At 41.1% G+C, this 27861-nt stretch overlaps 1 protein-coding gene across 1 annotated transcript in view; it reads left to right on the forward strand.

Moving 5' to 3' along the window:
* Positions 1-27861, forward strand: part of ADCY2 (adenylate cyclase 2) — a 434114-nt gene that overhangs the window by 343404 nt on the left and 62849 nt on the right. Inside the window, exons 15-17 of the mRNA XM_060146855.1 lie at positions 6914-6998; positions 20445-20582; positions 27659-27778. Of these exons, the coding sequence (XP_060002838.1) occupies positions 6914-6998; positions 20445-20582; positions 27659-27778 (343 nt within the window). The remainder of the gene's footprint in view (positions 1-6913; positions 6999-20444; positions 20583-27658; positions 27779-27861) is intronic.

Raw genomic sequence — 27861 nt, forward strand, 5'->3', positions numbered from 1 at the left:
ACATACTTTTAAGAATACTCATTCCTGCTTTAATGAGCATTTGTCATCCATTCCACCAAAACACAGATAGTTCATCATATCAGGACCACTGTTTTCCCTTATCTACCTCTCGTCCCCCTTTAATGGATTCTGACGTTTGAGAAGAAGCAAAGTAGGGGTCATCAGATACATTAAGGAAAATATATCACCAGATACTGTTCACTGTATCCAGTGGATTATTATAAAATGTGGGAGTCAAATTTTAACACCCTTATTGTTTTCTTGGGCTCTAATATAGCTGTTTGACCCAATTCCAGAATGTCCAGGATTTCTATCAAGCATCTTCATGGTGGAATAATTATTCCTAACAACGAACATTGAAATGCACTTTAGAAAACAAGAGCCTATGAAACTCACTATAGTACATGAATCTTTTATTTAAATTCTGATTCACAAAATAAGTCATATGATTTGAATATAGATTAAACCATGATAATTGTCATTAAATCTGTTGAGATTTGTGTAATTAAAGGCCAGTATAATCCATTATCACTTATCCATTCGTAAGGAAATTCAGCTATGGCGTATCCTATGGAATATGTAGATATTGTCTCCATACTTCTAATTAAAACTGAATGGTTGGCTCTTTTTCAAAGGGAAAAGGAAGAAAGTTGAAGTAACTGATGTTAATTATTCCTAAGTTTCCATCTAACCACTAATGCTATCATAATACCTAGAAAAAAAACTTGAGTTAATGGATTAGAGTCCTGTAAAGAGAACAGAAATGGCCTCAGGTATTTCACCATGGGAATTTAATAAAGTGAAGTGCTTACAGAATGAGGGGAAAGCTGAGAAACGAAACAGGAAAGCAACCAAGTGGTGAGCAAGGGAGGAATCTGCTACCATCCTAGGTTTGAAAGGACACAGGAGGGACGTGGTATCACCAGAAATGCAGGATCCTGGACTTGCCTGCAGAGGCTAGAGCCATGACCATGCAGGATTTTTCCCCGACAGGGATCTGGAACCTCAGAGACAGCAGGAGTTGCAGCCCGTTCAGAGAATGGCTGCTACATAGAGAGTAAGGAGAGATACCCATGCTTCCTCCTTCCCCCTTCCAGTCATTCCCTGCTACTTCCCATTGGCCAAACCTTGTTAGAACCAGTTGGCAAAGAGTCTGGAAAATGGAGTTTGTAGGAGATGGAATGGAAAAGGGTTTGAAAACAAACAGGAAATTACCAGCACACTTAGTGATGAATTTTCCCAAATTTGTTGAAATGCATTAGCCTCCAAAGGCAAGAACCTCTGTGAACAGCAAGGGGAATAAATATAAATAACACTACATGTGGTGTGTTATACTCAAACTGTTGAAGCCAAAGAAAAAAAGAAAGAAAGAAAAAAAACCTGTAAATGAAGCCAGAGGAAAAAAGACATTTCATACAAGGCATCAGTGATGGAAATATTGGCTGACTTCTTATCAGAACCACTGATATAAGCATAGTCAATCCTGAATTAAATATTCAGTAAAAGTATTCCTTTTCTTAAAAATGAGATGAAAGACATTTTGCAAATGAAAGAAAGCTAGAGGAATTCATTACCAGCAAACCTATAGTATAAGAAGTGCTAATGGAAGTTCTTCAAGCTGAACTGAGATGATACCAGAGGCAAACTTGAATCTACAGGAGGGAATGAAGAGCAGAACATGCTTAATATGTAAAAGTATAAAAGACTCGACCCTTATATTGTATTATTTTGTCTAAAAGACTGCTGATCATTTAATGCAAAAATAAGAACTACACTAAGAATTAAGATGCAGAGAAGAGCGGGATTGTATTGTTGTCAGGACCTTATGTATTTTCAAAGTGATGAAATATTAATGCTAAGTAACTTCTGATAAATTAATCATGTATATTTTATTTCTTGAGCAATCACTAAAAAGTACAAAAAGGTATAGCTAAAAAATCAATAGAAGAAATTAAAAGTCCTATGAAAATATTAGATTAATGAAAAACGGCAATAAGGGAGAAACAGAACCAAAAAGACATGAGACAAATAGAGAACAAATAGTAAAATGGCAGATTTAAAATAAAGAATATCGACAAATATAATGGACCACACCATACAAGCCAAGCAGTAGGACAATAGACAAGAGATGGTAATATGGTAGGTTTATTATTAAATGTATAAGGACTAAACACTCCAAATAAAAGCATGACAAAGCCACATACTGTCTACAAGAGATGCTCTTTAAATACAGAAGGAAGTTAGGTTAGAGTTAAAAAGATGGAAAATAGAGATCATATAAACAGTAAGCATAAGAAAGTTACTGTACATATGTTGATATCAGACAAAGTAGACATGAAGGCAAGAAGTGTTAACAGAGATAAAGAGCAACAATTGAAAATTGAGGAAAAGTTCAGTTTGTCAGAAAACATAAAATCATTAAATGGCGTATACTTAAAACACAGCTATAAAATACTTGAAAGGAAAAAAACCTGAAAAAAAAGAGAGAATTAGACAAATCAATAATCAGATTTAGATATTTAGTATCCCTTTTATATCTTACTATATATAAGGATATTGAAAAGCTGAGCAAGATTGTCAACCTATGAATTGGCATTCATAGAACACTAAGTCCAACAGTAAAATACATGTTATTTTAAACTGTACATGGAACATTGACCAAGATATAAAATAAAATCATCTCAACAAATTTGAAAAGATTGAAATAAATATGAAAAGATGAAAAACTTACAGACATACCTAACTATACCAACGCCAACTTAGAAATTGAAAACAATAGAATATCTAAAAATAATCCCAACTATTTCAATGTTAAACTATATACTTCTGAATAACCTATGAGTCAAATTAAAAAATCAAGGCAAAGTAGAAAATGTTTGGTATATCAAAGTAAAATGTGTGGACTGTATCTATAACACTAATTTAGAGAGGATTTAGAGAGCTTTAAAACACTTATATGTGAAATAAAAGAAAGTTAAAGTCAGTTGTTTACATTTCCAACATAGGAAACCAGAAAAAGATGAACAAATCCAGTGACTAGAAGGGAATATATACTAAAGAAGAAATCAGTAAAACAGAAAACAACCAACAGAAAAAACAACCAACTTTTGGCTAAAAGTTGGTTCTTTAAAATTTATTTTAAATGCCTAACCACTAGCAAGACTGATCAAGAAGAAAAGAAAAGTAATCACAAACCACCCAAGCTAATAATATAAGGAATAAAGTGGGATTTACTACAGATCCTACAGATTTTAACAAGATAAATATGGAATGTTATGAACTACTCAAGGCCAAAAATATCTACAATTTAGATAAAATGGGAAAATTCATTCAATATACAACTTATCAAAACTGATGTGCATGTAATCAAAATTTAAATGGGTATTTATCTATTAACTGTATTAAATTTTTTTTTTTACTCAAGTGATTTCTGTGTGAATTTTACCAAACATTTTAAGAAAATAAGATAGAAAGAACTGGTCAAATACTAACAAATTTCATAATTGTGAATGAATGAAAGTGTCCTGTTCTTGGAAAGACACTCAAAGATTGAGGCTACAAGCCAAAGGCCACTTCTGTGCCACCTTTAAAAGATCTAGCTAAAATTAAAAGATAGAGAAATGTTGGAAATAAAGGATGGAAAAGAGTTATTTCAGGAACCAGCTTACAGAAATAGGAAAGCTGCAATAATATAAATTTCTGACAATATAGAGTTCAAGTGAGAGGCATTTAGCATGAAAAAAGAGACATATTACAGTACAGTCACCAAGAAAAGTTAAGAATCATAAATCTTTATGCACTCCAGCATCTCTCTGAAATAAACAGACACTATTAAAATGTTCAGATGTATTTACAAACCCACAATCTTTGTTGGAAATAATAATACATTCTAAAATTGACAGACCAAATTGAGACAGTAAGTCAGCCCACTGGGGATCTAACTAACTCATCAGGCTCTGACAATAGATATATTGAAAGAACATGCTTTGTTTCCAGCAAAAAGAGAATATAAATATATATCACTTTTAGACATTCATAAGACATAATAGAAATAGAACGTAGTTATCACATCACAGAAGAAAAAGAAATTGTCAAAGTAGAAATAACAGAGACCACAGTCTCTGATCAAACCTAATGAAATTATAAATAACAAGGACAGACCAAAAATAAGCTCCTTGTGGAATTACTCTTGTATTAAAAGGAACTGGAAATTGAAATTATAGGCTTTTTAGAAAATAATGGCAATGAGTAGCTATAAATCAAAAACTGTGGGATTTGGCTAAAGCAGTAATTACAGGAATATTTATGTCCTTAAATGCATTTATTAGAAAATACAAAATATTGGCAGTAAATGACAGTCAAGAAAAAAGAACAATGAAAGTTTAAATAAAGAAGGAGGAAGGGTTTTTTTATGTTAAATCAGAAACCAATAATATAGAAAATGATCAGAAAGCATAGACCTTAATTATAAACCAAAAGTTCATTCTTTGAGAAGTTCAACAAACATGCAAAGCTTCAAAAGTTTGATCTAGAGAGAATAAGAAAAATAACCTTAAGGACAAGAAGAAATCGCTTCAAATATGGCTACTTCTAAAATTATAAGAGAATATTAAGGAGATTATTTCATATTCAAAAATCTAATGAAATGGATAATTTTCCGGGAAAGTTGAACCAGTAAACATGACAGAAATGTGACATGTCTACTCCTAAAAACAGAGAGAGGGTCAGGAATACAACTATGTGGATTAGAAAACTAATCAACTGTGTGCACCCTGACTGTACCACTTAGTAGGGGTGTAACTTTAGGCAAGTTTCTCAACTTCTCTGGGCATCTGTTTCTCTTTGGTAAAATGAGGTAATAACAATAACTGCTGTCCAGGATTACACATACATATAAAGCCTTTAAAACAGTGTTTGACACATACATAGTCAATATCCTGTCATCATATTATCATGTCATCACCCCATCACCATCACCCTCACTATCACCAGATGGTGTTATAGCTGAGACTTACCAAACCTTCAAGAAGAGATCAGTCGTATTTAAGCAGTTTCAGACCTGAATTCCCTGGCGGTCCAGTGGTTAGGACTCTGCACTTTCACTGCAGGGGGCACAGGTTCGAACTAAGATCCTGCAAGCCGCAAGGTGTGTCCAAAAAATAAAAAATAAACAGTTTCAGACTTCAGAGAAAGCTATAATGTTTCTGAAGTCAACCTTATGCAGCTAGCATCACCTTGACACCAACAAGGAACCAAGAGAGCACAGAGTCAAAGAAAACCCATCAGAGCTCTCTTATAAAGAGGCATGAGAAAGACGGCAAATGGAAGTTTAGCAGATGAGTTCCTGTGTCTCTCCTGGGTCACAGGAGTAACGAGAGCCCTCCGTACACTCCCTCCCTCCACACTGCCTGGCTAATAGGAAGCTCTGAGAGTCTGTGCTGGGGAGATGCTGAGATTTTGGCTTCTAAGGAGTGATGTCTGGAAAAAAAAGGGGTGTTTGGGATAGGGAAATAAGGAGGCATACGGTGCTTCCCTTTCCTAGGCTGTGAACCACTCAAAACAGGATGACATTGTACTCGTCTTTGCACCATTCCAGCCCAGCATGGGCCTGGCCATGAGACTAGTCAACAAACAGGTGTATTTGGTATATATACACCTTCCTAGCAGACACTTATTGTTACTCATAAGATGTGAACAAATGTCATTATCAGGCCAGGTATTTGAAAGCATTGTGCACCACGTCTAGGAGCTAACTCAGTACCTCATAAATATATCATTAGGTCAGGTTCAAGCGCATAGTGGTTTCTAGTCCAGGTTTTGTAGATCTTGCTTGATGTGTAATCATCTCTCAAGATAGAGTAGGTGTCTGAGTGTGAGCTGAGTGGACCCTTCCCATCCTGATGGCTTGAGGGGATTACTCAGTTCACTGATACTTGCTTCTTTTCCCTCCGCGAGGGGCTCACAGCTGTGCACTCACTGGGCATTTCAGCTTGTTGCTGGTTTGCATCTGAGTCTTCCTTTCAGTGGATTTACTTTCAGAGTGCCCGTACTCTTCTCAGTACCAGTTTCTCTGTCTCTTCGGTATCTCTAGCCGACCTCATTAGCAAGAGCTTCCATTGTGGCTTCAGGTATCACTGACCTCTCTTTGGATGCTGCATCTGAATTTCATCCAATTATTCATTATGGCTCATCTTTTTTAATACCCCAAACACTGCTTCCTTTGGATTACATGACGTTTTAAGAGGCCTTGAATTTTTTAATTATTTAAAGGACCTCTCGGAAATGCATACAATTCTTATGGCCACATTTATCTACCTGTAACCTGTCGGTGGCAGAACCTGTAACTCAGTGGGCACATTTTTCACATGATCACAGGAAGCTTGTGTGTTCATTGGCTCATGCAAGATTGTAAAGGTCACGGCCTGTGAAATCTTTGGGCAACCTCAGTAAACATTTAGCTGCATCAGTCTTGAAGGAAATTGTATCTGGTTGGATTGTCCTGGGGAGGGTGAGGACTCAGTGTTTCCAAGCAAACCAGATGAGGCTCTCCTGGAGGTAGCAGCTGCCATCAACAGAAGGGAAAAGGGCACTGAGATGGACGTGATCAGGTGTGGGCATGAGAGTGCTGGTTGCAGAGGCAAGTCATAAAAAGATGGTTTTTCCTTAATGAAGAACTGATGATTGTAGGGCAGTTTTAATGGGTCATAGCAAGTTGATCAGACACAACCATAGATGTTTTTCTATGGACGTATCTTTGGTTTGTTTTTAGCTCCATTTTCATTTCTCAAGAAATTAGGGAGGTTTGAAGTCCTCATTTAATGAAACCCTAATTAATCCAAAAGTATTCATGATGGCTTTCCAGAAAAATCGAAGCTATCCCCACACTAACCTGTTCCTTTTTGTTTCCTGGTAGAACGTCCATTCTCGGGATTTCCTTTGGAGCTGCATTTCTCTCGCTTGCCTTTATCCTTTTCGTCTGCTTTGCTGGACAGCTTTTGGTAGGTACTTCAAATATGGAACTTCTTTGAAAAGTGTGCTCATTGAATGAAAGCTGATTTCTTCCTCAAGACAGGGAACTTGTTGATTTACGGTTTTAGGAGATATACATCCAAGTAGAGAAATATGGACGCTTCATGTCAACAGCCCAGAGTATAAACTGAGGCAGCCCATGCACAGCCAAGACACTAATCTGAAGGTTACTTGAAATGTTGGCTATCATGCTATAAAATTGTATTTATGTTTATTTGTTTCTGTCAACATTTTTTTATCTCCTCTAAGTTTTCAGAGTATTTATAGCAGCAAATACTAGCGTTAATAGGAGGCTTTTAGTAACCGGGAGAATTAAAATGTAAACTAAATGTGTCTTTAATGTGAACTTTTAAGGTATAAAGTTTTGGAAAATATGAAAATAGCAAATGTAAAAATATCTCTTAGTATTTTAATTTAAAACTAGTCATTGTCAGCACTTATGGTTTAAATGCTAGTTCAGGATATAAGAATTAAATCTCACTGTATTCTTGAGTCTAAAGCAAGTGTTGCTGGGTGGCCCTAGCTCCATGAGAGCACCCTAAGAAAGCCAACAATGAGGGCTTCCCTGGTGGCGCAGTGGTTGAGAGTCCGCCTGCCGATGCAGGGGACACGGGTTCGTGCCCCGGTCCGGGAGGATCCCACGTGCCACGGAGCAGCTGGGCCTGTGAGCCATGGCCACTGAGCCTGCACGTCCCGAGCCTGTACTCCACAATGGGAGAGGCCACAACGGTGAGAGGCCCGCATACAGCAAAAAAAAAAAAAAAAAAAAAAAAAAAAGCCAACAATGAGATAGGAGTGCCAAAAGACAGTCAAGGTTTCATTTTGTTCATCCGAGGTGAGTTGAAACAGGAGAGGCCACTATGAACCAGACTCCAAGCATTGGGTGCATTCTAGTTGGTTATGTGAAATCACTTGGCCAAAAAGGGTTGAGATTCCAAAGCATGTCCCTACCTCTGGACAGTAGACACTGCCTCCTCTGCCTTGTACCTTTGCAAACTTTTGTGGGTTTTGTTTGCTATATCATAGTTTAGATGTTTCCAATTGGTTTGGAAACTCTTCCAAAAGTGAAACTGTTGTTTCTGATTTCCTCGAACGCACACATGGTATCTTGAGTCTCTTAAAAATTCCCTGAAGACCTTGTAGGTTGTAGTGAAGATTGAGTAACTGTTGACCACGGGAATCCTTGTCAAGTTCTAAGATACAAGGAATTCTTAACATACAAGGGAGCCTGACTTTCTATGTTCAGATTTTCCTTGGGTGGAAAAGCACACAGACTCCACCCTTTCTCTTCCTGTCTCCCAAAAGACTTCTGCAGCCGTTTCTCAGGTTTTCAGAAGAGGAACGGTCATTTGTGGTTCCATTGGAAATCCAAACCCTGTTCTAATTAAAGCATATTCTACCACTGTGTCTAAGTAGCCATTCTTCTCTTTTCTGTTCCAAGGAATCCAGTCTTGGGGGTGGCAGGAATATAGTGTATATTTAGGGTTTCAAACTGACATTTCTTTCCACTCTCTAAGTTGCTATAGGAAAGAAACAGAGCCAGAGGAGGGAGAAAGAATCTCCTGAGCAACTTTGCTGCCTTGGTGGGAATGCTTTGCTCTTATATAACGTCTCCCCTCTCAGCCTTGGTATAATCTGACCTCACTGTTGAACCTTTCGTGGCTTTTGGTCCCTCCTGTACCTGCCAGTGGTGCCTCAGGGTGTTCAAGGTCCAACATTCCTGGCTCCTGTTTCCTCCCACTCCCCGAGGGCTTCCCAAGACTCTGACACCCACACACCAGATGCTAGGAAGTTCTTAACTCTGTGTTGTCTCAAAGAGAAAAGTTCAAGACTGCAAATGAACTAGTGTTTCATCTCCTCCTCACAGGAAGCCTGTACTTTGCCAAAGTGGTCAGGAAGACCAAACTTGAAGACATCTGGTCTTTCTAAACTTGAATCAATAGGATCTGTGAATGAGTCTGCCCCCAGAGGCCAGCTGTGATGCTTGGTCCAGATGTAATCCTGGTAAAATTCAAAGAGGAATTCTTCTCATTCCAGTAATAGGTTCTTTTCACTCTTTAAAACATTCTGAAAGGATTTTTTTTTTAATCTTTCAACATCAAACATAGTCATGCAGAAGGCTTTAAGTGTGCTTTCTATTCTACCCTCCAAATTCGGTCAAAAACTACATATATCACCTTTGAGACTTTGGTTAAGTCTTTTCCAAGCCACAGTTTCCTCACATGGAAATTGGACATCAACCATCCTCACAGCTTCTCGGGATGATTGGAGATATTAAATGGTAAGGACCTAGCAGGATACCAACAGATTTTCAACAAACAGCAGCTAGCATTATTTTCCATCACTGCATATTTTAGAGTGCCTATTCTTAGAGCACTTAAGACAAACCCATTTTTAGGCAACAAACAACAGCATTAACTTTTTAAAAATTAATATGAGTTCTCATAGTGTTTTGAACAAAGATCAAAATGATAAATGCTTGCTTCTGTCTCTTTAAAAAAAAATTTAGTTCTTACATGTGACATTTAATGTAATACTTGTGTCACTCTACAAACAGCAAATTTAAATTGAAGAAGAAAAGAAACCTATGTATATCACAAATATTCCACAGTGGTCATAGAGAAGTATGAGGTTTTATTTTGATTTGCACTTACTTAGGGATTAAATACTGAGTTTATGAAAGAATGCTGAATATCCCAGACTCATCTTCTATTAACTGATGTTCACCTTCTGAAAACTTAAATGCCAAAGGCAGTATCAATGCGAATATCGGTATTAAATTCTCCGTATGAAGAAAGAAATTAAAATACATCTGTGAAGGAGGTTGAGAAAAGGTAGGCCTGACAGATATTTTTCCTCCAAGACCTTTACCTTTATTATCCTCTGTTGCACAAAAAGTGCAACACAGTAGATACAATCGATGGGTCATTGTTCTGCTGGGTGTGATAAAAAGGTAGAGAAACATCAAAGTGGGCAGAAAATAAGAGTGATAAGGAAATGCAATATTTTTCCCATTGATTAAAAAGATATGTGTTCAGTGACACATTCAGAGAAAACTGCCGGGGAATGTGTTTGTTATAATCATGATTGCTGTGGGAAGCCCGGCCTCTCCTCTCCCTCCGGTCACCCTAGCCCACACCTTCCCCGAGGCTCTCCCAGCAGTGCTGGCCCTCCCCTCCCCCCCATTGCCCACTTCTTAGTTCTTGCCCATGGGGGTGGGCTCTGCACCTGCTCGCCTTCCTAGAAACTTTCTCAGGAGCATCACCAGCCCTTGTGATGTGTCCTTCTTTGAGCACCATGGGACTCAGGATCTGCACCATGTAATTTAACACTCGACCATATAACATCTCTCTGACCCCCAATTTTTACTTTTTGGTGAGTGTGACTGCTTTTTCTCCTTGTATATAGTAGGTTCCTTAAGGCCAGGGTTGTTTCCTACACTTGCTTTCTATCTCCCAGGGAATCCAGCAGAATGCCAACTTCATAAACGAGTTTGTAATGAGCATGTGCTAAGTAAGCACTACTGGACTTCTCTGATTTCCATGAGGTTCTTTTTCCTTTCTCCACCCATCGGGCTCCATGTAGCACCTCCCTTGTCTCACCAACCCTCCCCCATTCATCCTCAGGCAGAGTTATGTGCCCTGAGAGCCCGTGTTCATCCTTCTTTCTCCAGGTGCCCTGGCGTGGGGATGGGCTCTGTGTGTAAATGAATGTACGAAGGACTGAATGGTGGTCCATGGCCCTCATCTCACTGCACTGAAGTTCCTTCTCACGCACCGTGATTCCTTGACTCTGGCGTGCTTCAGGCTGACTTCTCCTTTGGAAATAATCACTAACCTTCATAAACTAATTCCGAAGAGCCCTCCTTTTCCACCACTGGCTTCCCTAGTGCCAGCTGTCTGGGTTTCCTATTTTCTATTCTGATTTGTATCCTTTCAGGTGAAAAACGTCATCAGTGAGTTCACCTCAGCCCTGTTTTTTTCATTGAGTATTTCAGGCACCTGAAACACAAGATAAATATTTGATGTCGGTTACCTTAAAGGCCACGTCCTGGCACCACTGCTCAGAGAACATCCCACACCCACCCTCGCCCAGACTTGACTTCCCCCAAGCTCGCGGCTCTGAATTCAGCTCGCAGTCACCGCATCCCTGCTCCCAGTTCTGGCAAGCTCCTGGCTGGCCTGCATCCTGGACCATCATCCCGTGTTCTCACTTGTCAGACCTCCTTCACCGCCTGTGCATCGGTCCCCTTATGAGGCGCTTAGCTTTCTACAACAGACACTGGTTAGCATTTCACCATTGTAAACTTGAGAGCTGAAAGGGCCCCAAGAGATAACCTTGGTCAGCCCCGCATTTTGTGGATGAGGAATCCAGGACTTGAGATGCCATTCGCTTCAATGAGTTCCCGTTTCTACATACTTAAAAGTTTCCCTCCGTGAAAAATAATGCAGGAGTTGTAAGCAGATCTCTTGAGGTTGGAGACGGAGGCTTTGGATCAGGATCAGGGATGTGATCACTGTAAGATCTGCAAAGGTTTCCTGTCCTTGGATGAGAACCTTCAGAACCAATGTAAACTGCTTATGACGGGCAAGATCCCATGAACAGTTCTGTATCTGACCTCACTGCAGTTTAGAAATAATAAATGTTATATTATATTAAAATTACTCTGCTAAGCATGTTATATAGGCTGGCTCATTTAACCACACAAGAGTCCCTGGAGGGAATGCTTATTCTCAATTAATGAAACAAACAGAAGCCCACAGAGGCTACAGAATTTGCCCTGTAGTGTAGAGCAAGTAGGTTTTGGAGCCATCGGAAGCAAGCCTTAGAACCCTTGGAGGCAGGTTCCAGAGGGTGCTAGGCTGTGTGCGGAGAATCACTGGCAGACAGGTGCTCAGAACTAAGCAGGGATGACCACATTGTTGGTCAGGGGCCATCATGGCCCTGAGGTTGTCTCTGGTGACTGCTAAGCATCAGTTGGTCAGAGTCACATAAGTCAGTCAAGATAACCTCACATAGAACCTAATTCATAGTCTAGTTTTCCAATATATGCAGCTGTTGACCCAGTTTCCATAAAACTGGATTCTGGGCAAGGTATAACTCCATCTTAAGAGTCATTCAGTAAAATGGAGGAAAAATATTAATTTATAAGCAGATTTAAACTCAAAAATATTCTAGTAAGAAAGCATCCTTAATAATAATACTTTGCAAAAATGTTTTTACATATGTGAGAGCCCTTTAAAGTGCATCAATGTATATTATTTTATTTGATAATCCAAAGAATCCATTTTATCTAAGTAGAAACTAAGATGTAGAATAAGAGATTGTATTTTCATGACACTCAGCAATAAAAAATAATAATAGCCGTCATCATCGTAGTAGTAATAATAATAAGTGCATACTTACTGCCAAATTTAACTTTCTAAACTACCTGAAGTAGACTTACATCTCTGGAAGAAATACAAGAGATATAACTATAAATAACACACACACCAAAAAAAAAAAAAAAAAAAAAAAAAAACCTCCTTGATGAAATGTATTTTAGAAGGAGTATGCCAGATTCAGCAAATGAAAATGTTAGAAAATGTCAGGAGAATTTTTTTCTCTCAATGTGGTTTTCTTGTGCTTTGTATAGCAGAGATAATATGATATCAGCCCACCAACGTTGTTCCAGGCAGAGATGAAAGCACAAACACAGAGATTGTCTTGGGGAAGGAAAGTAGGTCACACACCAGCTGATAAAAAAGCTTTCTACCCACAGGAGTGTTTTTTCCTTGAAGTCTATTTTCTCTAATGTCAACATAATCAGCTTTCTCATGGTTAGTATTTTCCCAGTGTCCCTTTTCCCATCTCCTTATTCAGCTTTTCCTTGCTATATAGGTGTGTCTCTTGTAAACAACATCTAAGTGTGTGTTACATTCTCTGATCCAAGAGTCTCTTTCTTTTACCTGACAGGTGTAATACATTTATGTGTATTATAATTACTGCTAGTCTTATTTTGCTTTTTTTATCCATCATGTATGTTCTTTGCTTCTGCTTATTTTTCCTCCTCTCCTGCCTTCTCTTGGACGAATGGAGTTTATTCTCCTTTATTCCCTCTAGTGACTTGGCAGTTGCTTTATCCAAGTCTTTTCTTTTAGCAATTAACGTAAAATATGTAACATGCACATGATTAACAGGGTCCATTATTGTCTCCATCTTCTTGTGAAGAATACAAGGACCATGATCTAAATCTCTAAGTCTGATCATCCTTTTCCATCATCCATGCTAGTGCTGTTTAGATTTTTTAAATTTAAACTATTTTTATTGTTCATTGTTATCACTATTCTTGTTTAACAGCCTCTTTGTTCACCGTTCTTCTGAATGCCATTCCTTCCTCCAGATGCAGTGTCCATATTTCCATAGGATTATTCCTTTTGTAATCCCTTCCATGAAAGCCTGTGCATAATATACTCAATCAGCTTTTATATTAAAAAATAGCCTTTTTTCCTCACTGACTAATAATTTAGTCAATAATTTTTCTAACATTTTGAAGACATGAGTCCATATTTTCCTGGATTTTAATGTACTGAGGAGAAATCTACTCTAATTGTTCTTCCTTGGTAGATGTCTTTTCTCTAATTGTTTTTGTAGGATTTCTTCTTTGTCTGTCTTGGTCAACTGACTCCTTGTGTTAAGGAATAGGTTTACTTTCATTTTTCCTGGTTGCGACTCAGTGCATTAACTCAGCCACAGAGTTCATATTGTGTTCCAGGTCCACAAAGCTGTCATCCCATATTTCCTTGTATTTTGCCTCTTTCCCTGTCTTTCGGTTCTATTTTTCTCAAACTTTCATTCCAAGTATGTTGAACCTTTTTATTGTACCTTCTGTGCCTCAACATCATACTTTTTATCTCTTTATATTTCTGTGCTGTTTTACAGGTTGTTTCCTTAAAGCTATCTTACCCTCTTCAGCATAGCTATTGAGTATTTAATCTCAATATCTACATGTTTGTCTCTAGAGAGTCTATGGAGCTCATTTTTAAAATATGCCTGTTGCTTTCTCTTAACTGATTATTCATTATGCACTCTAATCCATCTTTTATTAATTTAATCTTATTATTTTACAGGCTATTTCAGATTGATACAATAATTGCGGATCTTGTGATACTAATTCTACTATCTGTTATTTCTGTTTATTCTTCCTTGTAAGGTCTTCTTATGTAGTTCATAATTTTTGTTTGTTGTGAGATCATTCAGTAGGGACTGTCCCCTTCCCAACTGGGACGTGCCCTGCACCCTGCGATGTGAAGTATTTTTCATAAGCAGTGTTGTTCCTGCCGCAGCTGGAGCCCCAAGGACTTTCTCTGGTCTTTGGTCTGATGGATAACCACTCACCTTGGAACTCTCATTATGAAGCAGATAATGTGATTTCAAAACCAACACCCATAGTGACAGTTTGAATTATCATTGGAAGTTTATTGGTACTTCCTTGATCTAGTGTATGGAGTTCTAGACTTCTCCACATGGAGAGAATAGCCTTCTGAGGCTTCTGGCTTTATTCAGGGGTCTTGGTCCCAGCTGCCCACCTTTGGCAGACCCAAGGCAACATCTTTTCCCTGTGGGCATTAAAAGCCCAGCCCTAGGTAATGTCCAGTTTCAGGACACTCCTAGGCTAGTCCCACAGCCTCAGTCCCGCTAGCAGTGATCTCCTTCTTTTTTCCCAGCCCATAGGAATTTCTCTTTGGGTCCATCGTTAGGACAGGGAGCTTATTGAGCGAGCATCTATTACGTGCTGACTGTTTGCCAAACACCATGCTGCCTCTGGGAATACAAAGATGGGTTATGGGAGTTCCCTGGAGGTCCAGTGGTAAGGACTCGTCACTTTCACTGCCGTGTGCCCAGGTTTGATCCCTGGTCAGGGAACTAAGGTCCTGCAAACTGCACAGCGTGGCCAAAACAAAAAACAAAAAAACACAGACGGGCGTGAGGAGGCCATTGTCCCCCACCAGGTCTCCACATGGCCAGAGACAAGCGTGTCGGCAAAGAGGGCACAAGGTGGGCAGTGCTATGAGGAGCACACAGTGGATGAATGACAGAGGAATATGGCTCGGCCAAGGCGTACCAAAGAAACAGGTTGATTTGGTAAAATATGATTGGGTGAAATAAAAGTCTGTGGGAAATCCAAGGACAATAAATAATTAAAGTAGACACATCAGTCTCTGTGACATTAAATGTTTTAAGTACTTATTGCTGCAACTTGTTGCTGCCATTCAAAAAGATAGTCCCTGCCCAACTAAAATGCCAAAGTAGGAAAGGCAAAGTGTTCCTTTAGACAACTACACAAAAGTGTATTTTTATATGATAAACTTCACCAAAGCTTTCAGGAAAGATTTTAGGATGAGCTCTAATAATAAAAATTTGTTACTCAGCCACTGTGATATATTTATAACCTTCTGAAATGTTTCTCATTGTATTAAACTTCACCTATATAAGGACCTACTTCTTTTCAGGTACATCGTTTTATTTTAAAAAGGAACACTAATGAGACTGCAAACACAACCTGCTTTAATAATTATAACATTAAATTATGAGGAATTTTAGAAAGAGAGACTACCAGTCGTTTCCAGTGCAAAAGTTTCAAAAAGAAGAAAAGGAAGGGAGGAAGGAAGAAATGGAAAATATTTTTGGTGGAGATAGTTTTTTCTTTTTTTAAAATCCAAAACACAGATTAAGAGCATTTTATTTTTACATGGAGAATCTCTGCCTCTTCTGGATGAAGAACATTAACATTCATCCATACCCTTTCTAGCAACCCACACTGCTCACCGTCCCAAGTACTAACTCCACCATAGTTTGTTTTTTTTTTTTTTTTTTTTTCCTGGCTGCGTTGAGTCTTCGTTGCAGTGTGTGGGCTTCTCATTGCAGTGGCTTCTCTTTGTTGCGGAGCACGGGCTCTAGACGCTCAGGCTTCACTAGTTGTGGCACATAGGGTCAGTAGTTGCAGCTCGCAGGCTCTAGAGCACGGGCTCAGTAGTTGTGACTCATGGGCTTAGGTGCTCCACAGCATGTGGGATCTTACCAGACCAGGGATGGAACCCATGTCCCCTGCATTAGCAGGCAGATTATTAACCACTGCGCAATCAGCGAAGTCCCCACCATAGGGTTTTCATATAAATTTATATTCTTTCTCCTTACATCTCCCACTACAGTTAGTACCAATTCCATATTTATCAGTGGATGCATGTGGCATTACCAGCCAAGAGCATTTCTAGAAGGATTTCTAACATTTCTTACTTACAGTGAGCTCTCTGTAAGTAAGAAGAGGCAATCATAGGATACAGTGAGCCTCACTGATGATCACAGCAGGGAGGAAACAGATTTGGCTGAAACGATGCCAGTGATTAAAGCAAAGATCAAATAGAACGACTACCCTGAGTACAGAACAGGCATGCTCTCATTTTCATATGCATAGCATCTTCTGAATAAACACCACAATATTCTTTGAGATGTTATCATTTATAATGTCTCATTAGGACGGTGTAAATTTTGATAAACTTTATCTTTCCATCAGGGACTCTGTTTGAATACTTAACCCAAAACAGAATAAACTGAACTAAATTATCATGTTAAGATCCAAGTTGTAATTTTTATTCAGAGCTACAAATGGAATCAATGTTCCCATTTTTCCTTAATCGGATTCCTTCTATCTTAACTTCTTAGGCTTTTTTCTCCTTTCCTCCCATCGTTGGTTTCTTCTCTTCCCCCTAAGGTCTGTATCTTCCTCCTCTTCTTCCCGCACTGTCTTTGTAGTTCAGGGTCCCCATCTCCATCATCATCTTCTATTTCCTCATCCTTGCCACCAGCAGTGTTACCAGTTTTCATATTTCAGAACAGTTGTATTTATTTTGCCTCTACCTGGTGACAGGATGCAAAGACAGGGGAGGCTGCCTGTCTCCGTGAGCTGGAGAACAATGAGTATTTGGCTTGATAGGTTTAAAAACAATTTCACAGGTGGGACTTGGAGTCACATAGGAAGACTAAACGGAGAAGGAATTGAACCTACCGCATCCTGAATCTGGTGTCCTGAGCCCAACACACGCCAACCCCACGCATCCTTAGTGAGCAGTTCCAAGAAGGGTGCTCTTCACTGGGCTGAGTAGGAACAGGACAGATTTCCAGGACATTCTGCCACATGTACAGTAGGCACACAGAGGCAGTAGTTTCTAGGGCCACCAGTTTGTAATTTTGCCCAGCGTGTCACGGGAGCAGAAAAAACTCACGTGTGTCTGCCCACATCTGCTTCAGCAAATGGCTAGTCTGTAAGCAGAATATAACATATTCCTATTAGATGGCCTATTTGGCAATATTATCACCATGCATTATTCTAAAAATTCAAACAGTAATTTTTTAAATTTCATAATTTCAATAGTATGTCTGTGTAATAACCAGATCATATTTTACCTAATTGACTGTGACATGGAATCTGTAATGTAATATTTAGATTTAAATATTCTCCTAAAATAGCAGTTTTGTGTTTTCTGCTCTTAAAATGTTTATCATATCTATTGACAATTTCTGTGTACAGACACAAAAGCATCCATTTTAATAATTTTCTTTTAAATAAAAACACTAATCCTAGTCACTTAGGATGAAATACATAAATATTGCCTTAATTTGCCAGAATCCAGCCAAATGTCATCACCTCCTACTGGAATGTGAGCCGGATGACTATGATATTCTATTTGAATCTCTGCTCTTTACTCTATTATAGCTTCTCCTCCAGAATGCAGATCTGACTGTGGTCTGTGGTGTTAATATTATGCCAAGTAGCATGCATTGAACAATAGTGGTACACTTTCAGGTGGGTGTCCTCCAGCCGCGTGACCCTGAAAGATACTGCACGTTCACAGCATTAAAGGGCATCTCACTGGAAAACAGACTTAACGCCACCACCAACCCCCGTCCACACCCTGCTTTGGGGAAGAAGCTTACAGCATAAATCTGGCTCCCCCTGAGTTGCTGGTGGGAAGGTGCTCTGCAGAGCCTGGCTGCCAGCCAGTGATTCAGCTCCTGGCAGCCCCTGGAATCCAGGGCAGCACTGCCCCCTTCTCCCAGACAGGCTGTAGGAGAAACCAGAGAAAGACCCAGGAGAATCTGCCCAAGGAGTGAGCCCTAAACACTGTCCTGGGATTCTACATCAGTGGGGGATGTATGCTGTAGACAAATGTTCTGCATCTCTTTATATCAGGATCTGAAGGGCAAAAAAAAGACTATAGTGGAATGGAAGGGAAAAAATGTTTTTTGTTCATCTAGATGTAGAGCAACTAGATTTTTAGTCACTAAAATATTTCTGAGAAATATTATGTTTTCTTCACAAATATAAGAAGAGTTAACACATATGTCCTGTTCTGGGCACCTTACATAGCTCATTTAAACTTCGAGGCAGGCACTATTATTCTCATTTTAGAGATGAAGAAACTGAGGCCAGAGAGGGTAATTAACTTGCGGAAAGTTTAGCAGCTATAGGGACTTGATGCCGAGACACAGGGCCGGTTACCTTTCTCACTACCTCTCATCCAGTATCACACAGTCTCATTTAATTGTTGTATCAACAGTTAACAAACTGCAGTGCTTACGTCAACAATACTTTAAAGAATAAAGCAGAAAGAAAATGTGAAAGAGGTGAGAAATAAAAGCACTGTTTATTAGTGCTATTGAGGAATATTCTCTATTTGAATTTTATTGATGTCGCAACAGTTTTATCATTTATATTAACTTACTAGTGCAAGTCAAACGTGTATAAGTGTATATTTATCCCTCCTTCTGATTTTTTTCAAAATTATACCTTTTTCTAAATGGTTCCAGGACACGTGGCCTCGGATCCACAGTCCCTTTTGGGTGAAGTTAAAAGTTAGATCCCTAGAGAACTCTTAAGAGTGCCGGTCAGATCAGATAACATATGTAAATACCCACTCCGGTGGGTACCGGGATACCCGGCACTGGCCAGGTTTGTGTTACCCACAGGTTAGGATTCTCCCTACTCTGCTCTCTCACCACCGGGCCGAAGGTGAACATCACAGTGCTGCTTCCCCAGGAAGGTGGCCTCGAGGCCTCAGTGAGGTTAGCCCATCACTGAGTTCCCACAGAGCAGAGTCTGGCCCACAGAAGATGGCCAGGGAAAGCTGGCTGTCATTCTATAAAGACCTCAGTTCCTTCCACACAAAAAGAGCTTCTTAGAAACTGTAATGCCGCTCAGTGCAGCATTATTCACTGTAGCCAACGCCAGTGTCCAACAAGAGATGAATGGATAAACAAAATGTGGCCTATACCTAGAAGGTTATTCAGCCTTATAAGAAGAAAGAAGTCCTGTCACAGGCTACAGCGTGGATGAACCCAGAGGACATCATGCCAACGGAAGTAAGCCAGGCACAGAAAGACAAATACTGCAGGATTCCACTTTTACATGAGTACTTAGACTGGTCAGGGGCTTAGAGACAGAAAGGAGCACAGTGTTGCCGGGGGAAAGGGGAGTTGTTTCATGGGTGTGGAGTCTCAGTTGTGCAAGATAACAGCTCTAGAGATCTGTAACACAGCAGTGCAGATGCAGTAACACTACTGAACTGTGCACTTAAAAATAGTTTAGAGGGTCCGTTTTACATTTTTTAACACAATCAAAAATAAAATTTTTTATAATTAAAAGTAGAGCTTCTCCACGTGGAGGAAGCTCTAGCAGGATGGGATGAGGTCGAGCCATCACCACAAGCCTCAGCTGAGAACCCTGGGTGCTGTCTTCACAGGTACAGGCACCAAACTATTTTATGGTCCGGTTGTATTCTTAGGATTAGCTGTGTGTTGATCGCTTTCTGTGTCAATCACCTGAACTTATGAAACCTGCCTCCTCACAGCTGTGATCTGAGACCCAACACATCCCCCAGAGTGGTTTAATTACGTGGCATATTTTTCCTTTACCAGAAGAATTTTTAAACATAAGTTCAGGTCTCCTTTTTTTTTTTTTTTTTTTTTTTTTTTTTTTGCGGTACGCGGGCCTCTCACTGTTGTGACCTCTCCCGTTGCGGAGCACAGGCTCCGGACGCGCAGGCTCAGCGGCCATGGCTCACGGGTCCAGCCGCTCCACGGCATGCGGGATCCTCCCGGACCGGGGCACGAACCCGTGTCCCGTGCATCGGCAGGCGGACTCTCAACCACCGCGCCACCAGGGAAGCCCTCAGGTCTCTTTTAAAGGACGTACAAGCACATCCTAATTTGTCATAGAAACGTAATTAATTTGTTCCTAATTTGTAACAATGATGCCAACATAGTCTACTTCTTCAATCTGTGAAGAGTATCGAGGCATCCTGTGGTTTTAAACGTCCTTGAGAAACTTGAGAAAATACATAAAAGAGCAACGCCTTTCTTTTTCTTTCTCCTCCCAGCAATGCAGCAAAAAAGCGTCTGCCTCTCTCCTGTGGCTTTTGAAGTCGTCGGGCATCATCGCCAAGCGCCCCTGGCCTCGGATCTCCCTGACGGCCATCACCACGGCCATCATACTAACCATGGCCGTGTTCAACATGGTGAGTCAGGGCCCCGCCAGGCGGTGCCTGTCTCACGGGATCTGGAAACCTTTCCCACAGCTCCTTCAGTGACACCAATTGCCGCCTGTTAAATTCAGCCCTCAACCGCTGCAGCAGCGGCTTCGCTAAGGGGAAGGCTGCAGACTGGGGAAACCACCGCGAGGGAGGGAGGCTCCTTCCAGCAGTTTCCTACCTCCTAGCTCATCTTGGCTCCGGCTACAGAAATGCCAACCATGGAAGTGTGTAGGGGGCAAGGACAGGGAAGCCAGGCTGCGGGTCAGGATTCTGAAGGATGGGCAGAAGGAGTTCCACCAGATGGTGGATGGAAGATGAGAAGGAAGGGAGGCATTTGGAATCTAGGACAAAGAAGAGAGAGAAATTTGTACCAAGTAGCAGCAAAAAAATAAGGCTGAAGGAGTAGGTAAGGACCTTGAATATTTGCTTGGGGTTTGTCCTCAATGTTGTACTATGGGTCGTACAGTTTCTCCAGACACACCTGGAGATTCAGGTGAGGGTCATGTCTGCTGGAAGGCAGATGGGCTGAGGTGCTAGCTGCAGAGGTGGGAGGGCCCCTTCCTCCACTTCACTTTGCCTCGAAGTCCATCTTAAGGGCACCTGGAAAGGAGGTGGCAGAGAAGCCTTAGCTTGCCCTCCTTCCTCCCACTTCCTGCCCATCAGGAGGTTGGGTATGGATTCCTGAGTGTCCTCCCGTGTGCTTAACTGGAGGACAAGTGAGCTGGCTTCTCCCACCTCACTTAACTACATGCCCCAGCTCCCTGTAGGAGCTCCCCTGAGAAAGGACATGAGGTCGGGCCCTACTGTAGGTCTTCCCAGGCACAGGCCAGTGAGAGGTGTCACCATGGCTTTGCCTTCCTCTACCCACCTGCTCAGCCTCAGAGGTCAGCTCAGGAAGGGGCTGCTCCCACTTGCCCCTGTGCAGTTAGAACTAATGGTGTCTGTTGCGGGGAGAGGGCTCAGCAGTCAAGCCCACGCAGCCAGCGGGCTTCCCCAGGGCCAGCCTGTGTTCCTATGTGGAGCTGTCTTGCTGTGTCAAGTTCACCATGACAGCTCCACCATCCTGGCCCCTCCTCCCGGACTTCTCCCCAGGCTCATCAGCCTCCTCCTGGACATTCACGGCATCTGAGGCTGTCTTTCTGCTCCAGGGATGATGAGACCTTCCCTCCAGGGATGGAGGCCTCCTCTTCTAGGTCTCAGGCATACCTAGACCGTGACATCATTTATTTCCAACAAGGGCTTCGTCAGGACTGACTGGGGAAGAGCTGGGAAATGGTGCCCTGTCTCGACAGGTAATTCCCTCAAGAATACCCTGCTCAGGAGGGACTTCAGATTGCAAGGGCTCCAGGGGAGGTTGGCAGCAGTCAACCTGAGGCATGTGCTCACGAGGGCCCCAGACCGTGGGCCAAGGGCTCTCTGCGTGACGACCCAAGGATACTGTGACTATGGCCCCAGAGCTGTCACCAGAGCAGGGGAGCCCTCAGGATGAGGAATGTGACATGAGGGACTGGAGACTAGACAAGAGGGCCTTTCCTGGAAGAGCCCTTCAGCAAGTATCTCACTAGCCATTAGGACCCCTAGGTTTCCTGCACAGGCAGTATCGTGGCTATTGCATGAGCATATGAATCTATCACCACAGAGGAAGATGGACAGAGACACAAAGGGCAGTGGTGAGAGACTGCAGAAACATGAGCATTTCCTGAAATGGGTTCCTCGTGCTGGACTTTGTAACAGGCATGCGTGTATTAGTCCTGCTGCCCTGAGACCCAGCTGTCCAGGAGAAAGTGCCAGCAAGCTCTGAGAAGAGCTCAGTAAATCAAGCTGTGGGAGACATCTGGGACCGAAGTGAGCTCCACCGTGAAGGAGGAGGGGATGGGGCTGGGAGAAACAGAACGACTTGAAGGACAGCAGTAGCTAGAGTTGTGAGCGGTTCCAACAAACACCGAGTGTGTTCCGTTGCCCTGACGAGTGTTGACCCCCTGTGCCCTTATAATCGTCTCCTCATCCCTCAAGAGTGTGTTCACTCACCTGTGTGCTCATTTACCTGTGCACTCACCTGTGCACTCATTTACCGGTGCACTCACCTGTGCACCCATTTACCGGTGCACTCACCTGTGCACCCATTTACCTGTGCACTCACCTGTGCACTCATTTACCTGTGCACTCACCTGTTCACACATCCTGAGCGGTGACACATGTAACACAACATCCACACACCTAAGAGCAAGGGGTGTTTTACTTATTTATTTTTTCACATGTCCTGGGAAAGCACCCTCTATATAAGGAGGGGCCGTTCCGTAGTTACTAAGTGAGAGAATGAATGAATGAATGTGTAAGCAGGCAACCCTTTAAAAAAGAAAAAATATTTCATAAAATCCAATTTGACCTTATAAAGCCAGGATTTATCACCTAGTTTTTAAAAGACAGACTCGAAATGGGAAACAAATCTTATTCGAAGCTGGTTGTATTTCTCCTAGGATAATTAGTGATTGACGGGCAGTTCAATCACTGCCTATAAATGTTGCATGAGCTCAGCATTTAGGAGTAGATATTTTTACAGTAACTGCAGTCCCTTTGGAGAGAAGAAATACATCTTCTGTACTGGAAACACATCTTCCAATGTCATTTTCCTTCCTCAGAAAGAAGGAAGTGCATTGCCCAGTGAGGTCGAGAAGTCTATGGAAGACACATTAAAAGTATGTTGGGTGAGCTTTGAGAAAGAATGAAATAAGGCTCCACGCACTGAGCTGCCCCTTGGTATCAGAGGCTGCGGGACAAGGAACAAGCTAAATTAATTTGTTTCTGTCCATTATTTTTCTTGATACCTGGTGAAATTAGTGGTTCCCTCCCATGCAGATGTTCTCCTTGTATTTATTTCAAAGAAACATCACAAAACAGTATGAAATGCAGCATTAGGTAGACAAAGGAAATCACTTTCCCTAGATCTTGAGCTTTCTTGTCATTTCTTATTCATCAAAGAAGGGGAAGGACTGGTCCATCAGGGTGCCACCTTTGAACGCATCTGATGATTTACAGAGAAATGCTCTCCAGCTATTCGGATCCCCGACCTCCTGCATTTTGACTGCATAAGGCAGACACAGGGTCCTGTGTCCCCAGCCACACTGCACGGTGCTGTGAAGTCCCTTGGGTCGCTCACATCACCAGGGGGTGCCAATGCAGCGCTGAGACCTGGGCTGGTAGAATTGAGCATCTTTGGGGTGCCACGCCAGGGAAGTGGGCTCCAGGTCCCTCACTCACATTCTGGGAAGATGGCCCCCCCTGCTGGGGGTGCGGGTACAGTCTTTACCTGCACGCGGTCAAATGCTCCTAGCGGGGTTTCTGTGCCTTTTCTCCTAGCCCCACTTCAAACCTCCATCCAGGAGAGGTTTCTGTTTAACGTAGTACCTGTATAGCTTTTAAACTTATCTTGGTACTTCTTCTAAGAATACAGTTCCTAGACAAACTGAGCCCTATCCCCACGTTGTAGTTTTGCTCTTTCTTAGCAGTGATTAACCCAAGAGGCTAATCCAGGTGCTGGACTCACATTCCAAGGAAGAACAGCTCTTTTGTGTGGGAGTTAGGCGAGGGGCTGCCTTCATGAGCAAGCTGTGCTTAAGTCACTGGGAGGATAATTCTCTGTCAGGAAACTTCATCTTTCTAAAGTCACAGCACATTCACATCCCCTTCTGTAGCCCCTGTGATTTTGAAGCATTCTTTTAGAGACAAGGCAAAACTGCTTTCTTCCTTCTTCTTTTTTTTTTCTGTTTTCAATGTTTGTTATTTTTCCTTTGGGGAAAATATATATAACATAAAGTTTATCGTTTTAACCATTTTTAAGTGTACAATTCAGGGGCATTCAGTACCTTTGCAGTATTATGCAAACCATCACCACTATCTATTTCCAGAACTTGTTCATTATCTCAGACTCTGTACCCATGAACAATAACTCCCCACTTCCCTGGCCTCTGGTAACCTCTACTCTGCTTTCTGTTACGATAAACTTACCTATTCTAGAATACCTCGTATATGTGAGATTACATGATATTTGTCTTTTTTGTGTGTGGTTTATTTCACTTCCAATAATGTTTTTAAGGTTCTCATTTTCCCTTTGATGCCCAGTCCCTCCACAGCAGGGGAACCTCTCAGTTTGCCCTGGATTTTTCCAGCCAGTGGCAAACAGCCCTTATTAACTACTTTTCTATCATCACCACCATCACTCTCTTTACCTCAGAGAGGAGAGAAGCCTTAGGGATGATGTGAGGGCTGAGGCCACCCACGAGCTCCCTCTGCCACTGACCGTGTGGATGGACCCTTCCACACTGACCCTCCGCATGGATTTTTAGTCCCTAATGTTTATCCCGAGGCTGAATTTTCACAGCCCTTACAAGAGCTGGGGTCAACAGGGATGGTGTTCCTTTAACTCTCATTACACACTAATATAAATGACGAAATGTCCAGGTCAGGTTTATTTAAAATGAATTGTGAGACTTTACCAGGACATTTAAAATACCTGGTGTTCACCAAACACCCCAATAAAAAGTGGAAAAAAACAGCCAGTTATCCAGACATTTTTTTTCAGATAGAGGGTTTCGGGTAGCAAATTGCAAAAAGCCTGTGTGTTTTGTTCCATTTTAGTTTCCAGCTGACTGTTTAGAACCATGTCTGAGAAGCTCAAATCCTCTGCCTTTTTTTTTTCTGACATTTTGACAGTGTCATCATGTGATGCCTCACACCATTTTGCAACTTTTCCGAGGAACTTCCCAGAGAATATTATAAATAGCCCAGCTTTGTAAGCCACATAGACAAGGAGTTAGCCGTGGTTAACTAGTAGTTAATTGGTAACCTAATTCTAATTAGTTAATTTCTTCTGTTTCCAACCAAATGACAAGCAATGATGTTATCAGGCTATTAACACGGTATTAAATCACATGTTCACAATTTAATATTATTTGAAAAACATAATTCTGAGATGTTTCACATTGCCTGGGAAATGTAAAATTTGGAAGGAGGGCTAAAAATAGGCACTTAGTTAGGATATCTTGTCCAGGATGAGGGTATCGTTTTCCCAATTCTGACAAAGGTTGTAGAATATTAAAATAGATCGAGAGGCGTTCCCCCAAATAATTATGTTACTAGAAATTCATTCTGTGCAGAAGATTGTGGCACTCTAACACGGAAGGGAGAGGGATGTGGATTGATAACCCTCGAGCTTGGACTGGCTATCATTAGGAGTTTGTTATTTTAAAGTGACCAAGGGGACAGAAGAGGAAAATTGATTCCAAACTGCAGTGTGATGCCACATAGACAGAATGAAGAGGTTCTTGATTTTAGGGGTAGTTAATTAAACACTAGAAAAAAGTAGCAGAAGGGGGTTAATGAAGCATTCCTGATGTATTGCTTCAAGTTCTCCACTGTTTTTCAAGTTCAAGCCATCTTATCATTGCAGCGCGTCCTTGCAAGACAAAACTTTCACAGGATATATTTCTACTCATTGTACAGCAAGAATTTAGTTTCTTCTTTATATGCTGATATAATCAAGAAGGATTTTTAAAATTATTTTAAGATCTCAGGTGCCTGAGGCTAGTAACCTATCAAGCTAAACAGTCTCCTTCTATTTGTTGTATCTTGATTCTTTAATATTTAAATCAGTTGTATGTTGGGTCTGTCAAATCTAAATTTTTAACATTTTGGAACCTTATGTTTGCCAAGCAATTCCTTCATTTCTTTTCCTGATATACTTTTTTCCAAATAATTAGCACATTTATCTTTCAGCCAGGGGTTGTGACATTTTTGATAAATTCTTTAGTAGTAAATAAAGAAATCTACTACATTTATTTGACTTTTCAATCAGCGTTTTGCAGCATTTTATCAAATGGGCAAAAACACTGTACCTAGTATCATTCTTGGAATCTCAGAGGAAATGTTCTCAAGAGTATACTATTTAGTATATTTAAATATATCCATATATTTATTTAAATGCCTTCTTTTTTACCTCAGTAAATTACTGTAGGTATTTGACAGAAACTCTGCCATCAAAGGAAACAAACCAAAGAAAGGAAGGAAACAAAAGCAACCATTGAAACGCTACAGGGAAGTTTTACTTTTTAGACCTGGAATATGAATGGTTAGCCCTGTGCCGAAGACCTAGCCTAGTTTCATGGATGGGATGAATCTCTTTCATAAGGGAACCTGGCCTGAGTGATGCTCTAGTTTACCTTCACTGAACACTTCTCTGACCCGCAGCCGTGGTATGGAAAGTAACTGATCCTTGGTTACCTAACAGTTTGTGCTGCAGCTCGTCTAGGAAAGAGACAGAAAGGGAGAGAAACAGAGATAGAGACAGAGAAGGAGAGCGAGAGAGTGACACTTTTCTTCTGGGTGCTGGTATTGGTGACCATTACATAAGAGCTAATCATTTTTACTTTCTCAGGATTACTTCTTTCCTTTTGAAATCAGGACCCCCTTTCCAATAGTCCTGAGAGCATCCTTCCTTTCCAAATTCAATCCCTCGTGATCCTGAGATGCCAAGCACTCACAAATAATAGAGACAATGCCAGTTACTGCATTTTTCCCATAAAATTGTTTTCTTAATATAAAGAAAAAAAACTCATATAACTGCATTGACTCATTTAACGTTTGAGCCATGATGGTGAAGATCCTGCAAAAACACATTGTGAAGACTCCGATCTCCTGCTGCAGAATTGAAAGTGTGAGGGTTGTGATGTCAGGTCATAATTCTAACCAAACCCTCTGCCCTGTCCTTGGTTCATTTTAAAATTTATATTTAACAAGGTGCTTCTGTTGTCTTTAACGTCAACTCGGGAGTTCTGGAATTCACTATGAAGTGCAGAGCACAACAAGAGTTATTTACTTATTCAATAGAAATTCTGAAAGCCTCAAAGAGAAGATGAAGGGATTAGCCCCGGAAGTAAAGATGCTGAGTTGCCCACACAATCCTGCTCACGGAGGTGACAAAACACGTCATTAATAAACTTGGCACCCACCTGCTAACTCTTTACTCTCCTTTGCACTAATTCATTGTAAAAACACTTTCCTTGCAGTTTTTCCTGAGCGAGTCAGAGGAGACAATTCTTCCAACTGCCAATGCGTCAAACACAAGTCTTCCTGCCTTATACAGTCAGGTAGCAATGCTGCGTGCGCAAAATTTGTTTTTCCTGCCGGTAAGAACATCTCCCTCGTTATTATTGCTTTTGTTGTTTTCCTGTATGCTGTTACATATTGAATGGCATGGTCTGCACCTCAT

This window comes from Lagenorhynchus albirostris, chromosome 3 (genome assembly GCF_949774975.1).
Source record: "Lagenorhynchus albirostris chromosome 3, mLagAlb1.1, whole genome shotgun sequence".
Taxonomy (NCBI): domain Eukaryota; kingdom Metazoa; phylum Chordata; class Mammalia; order Artiodactyla; family Delphinidae; genus Lagenorhynchus; species Lagenorhynchus albirostris.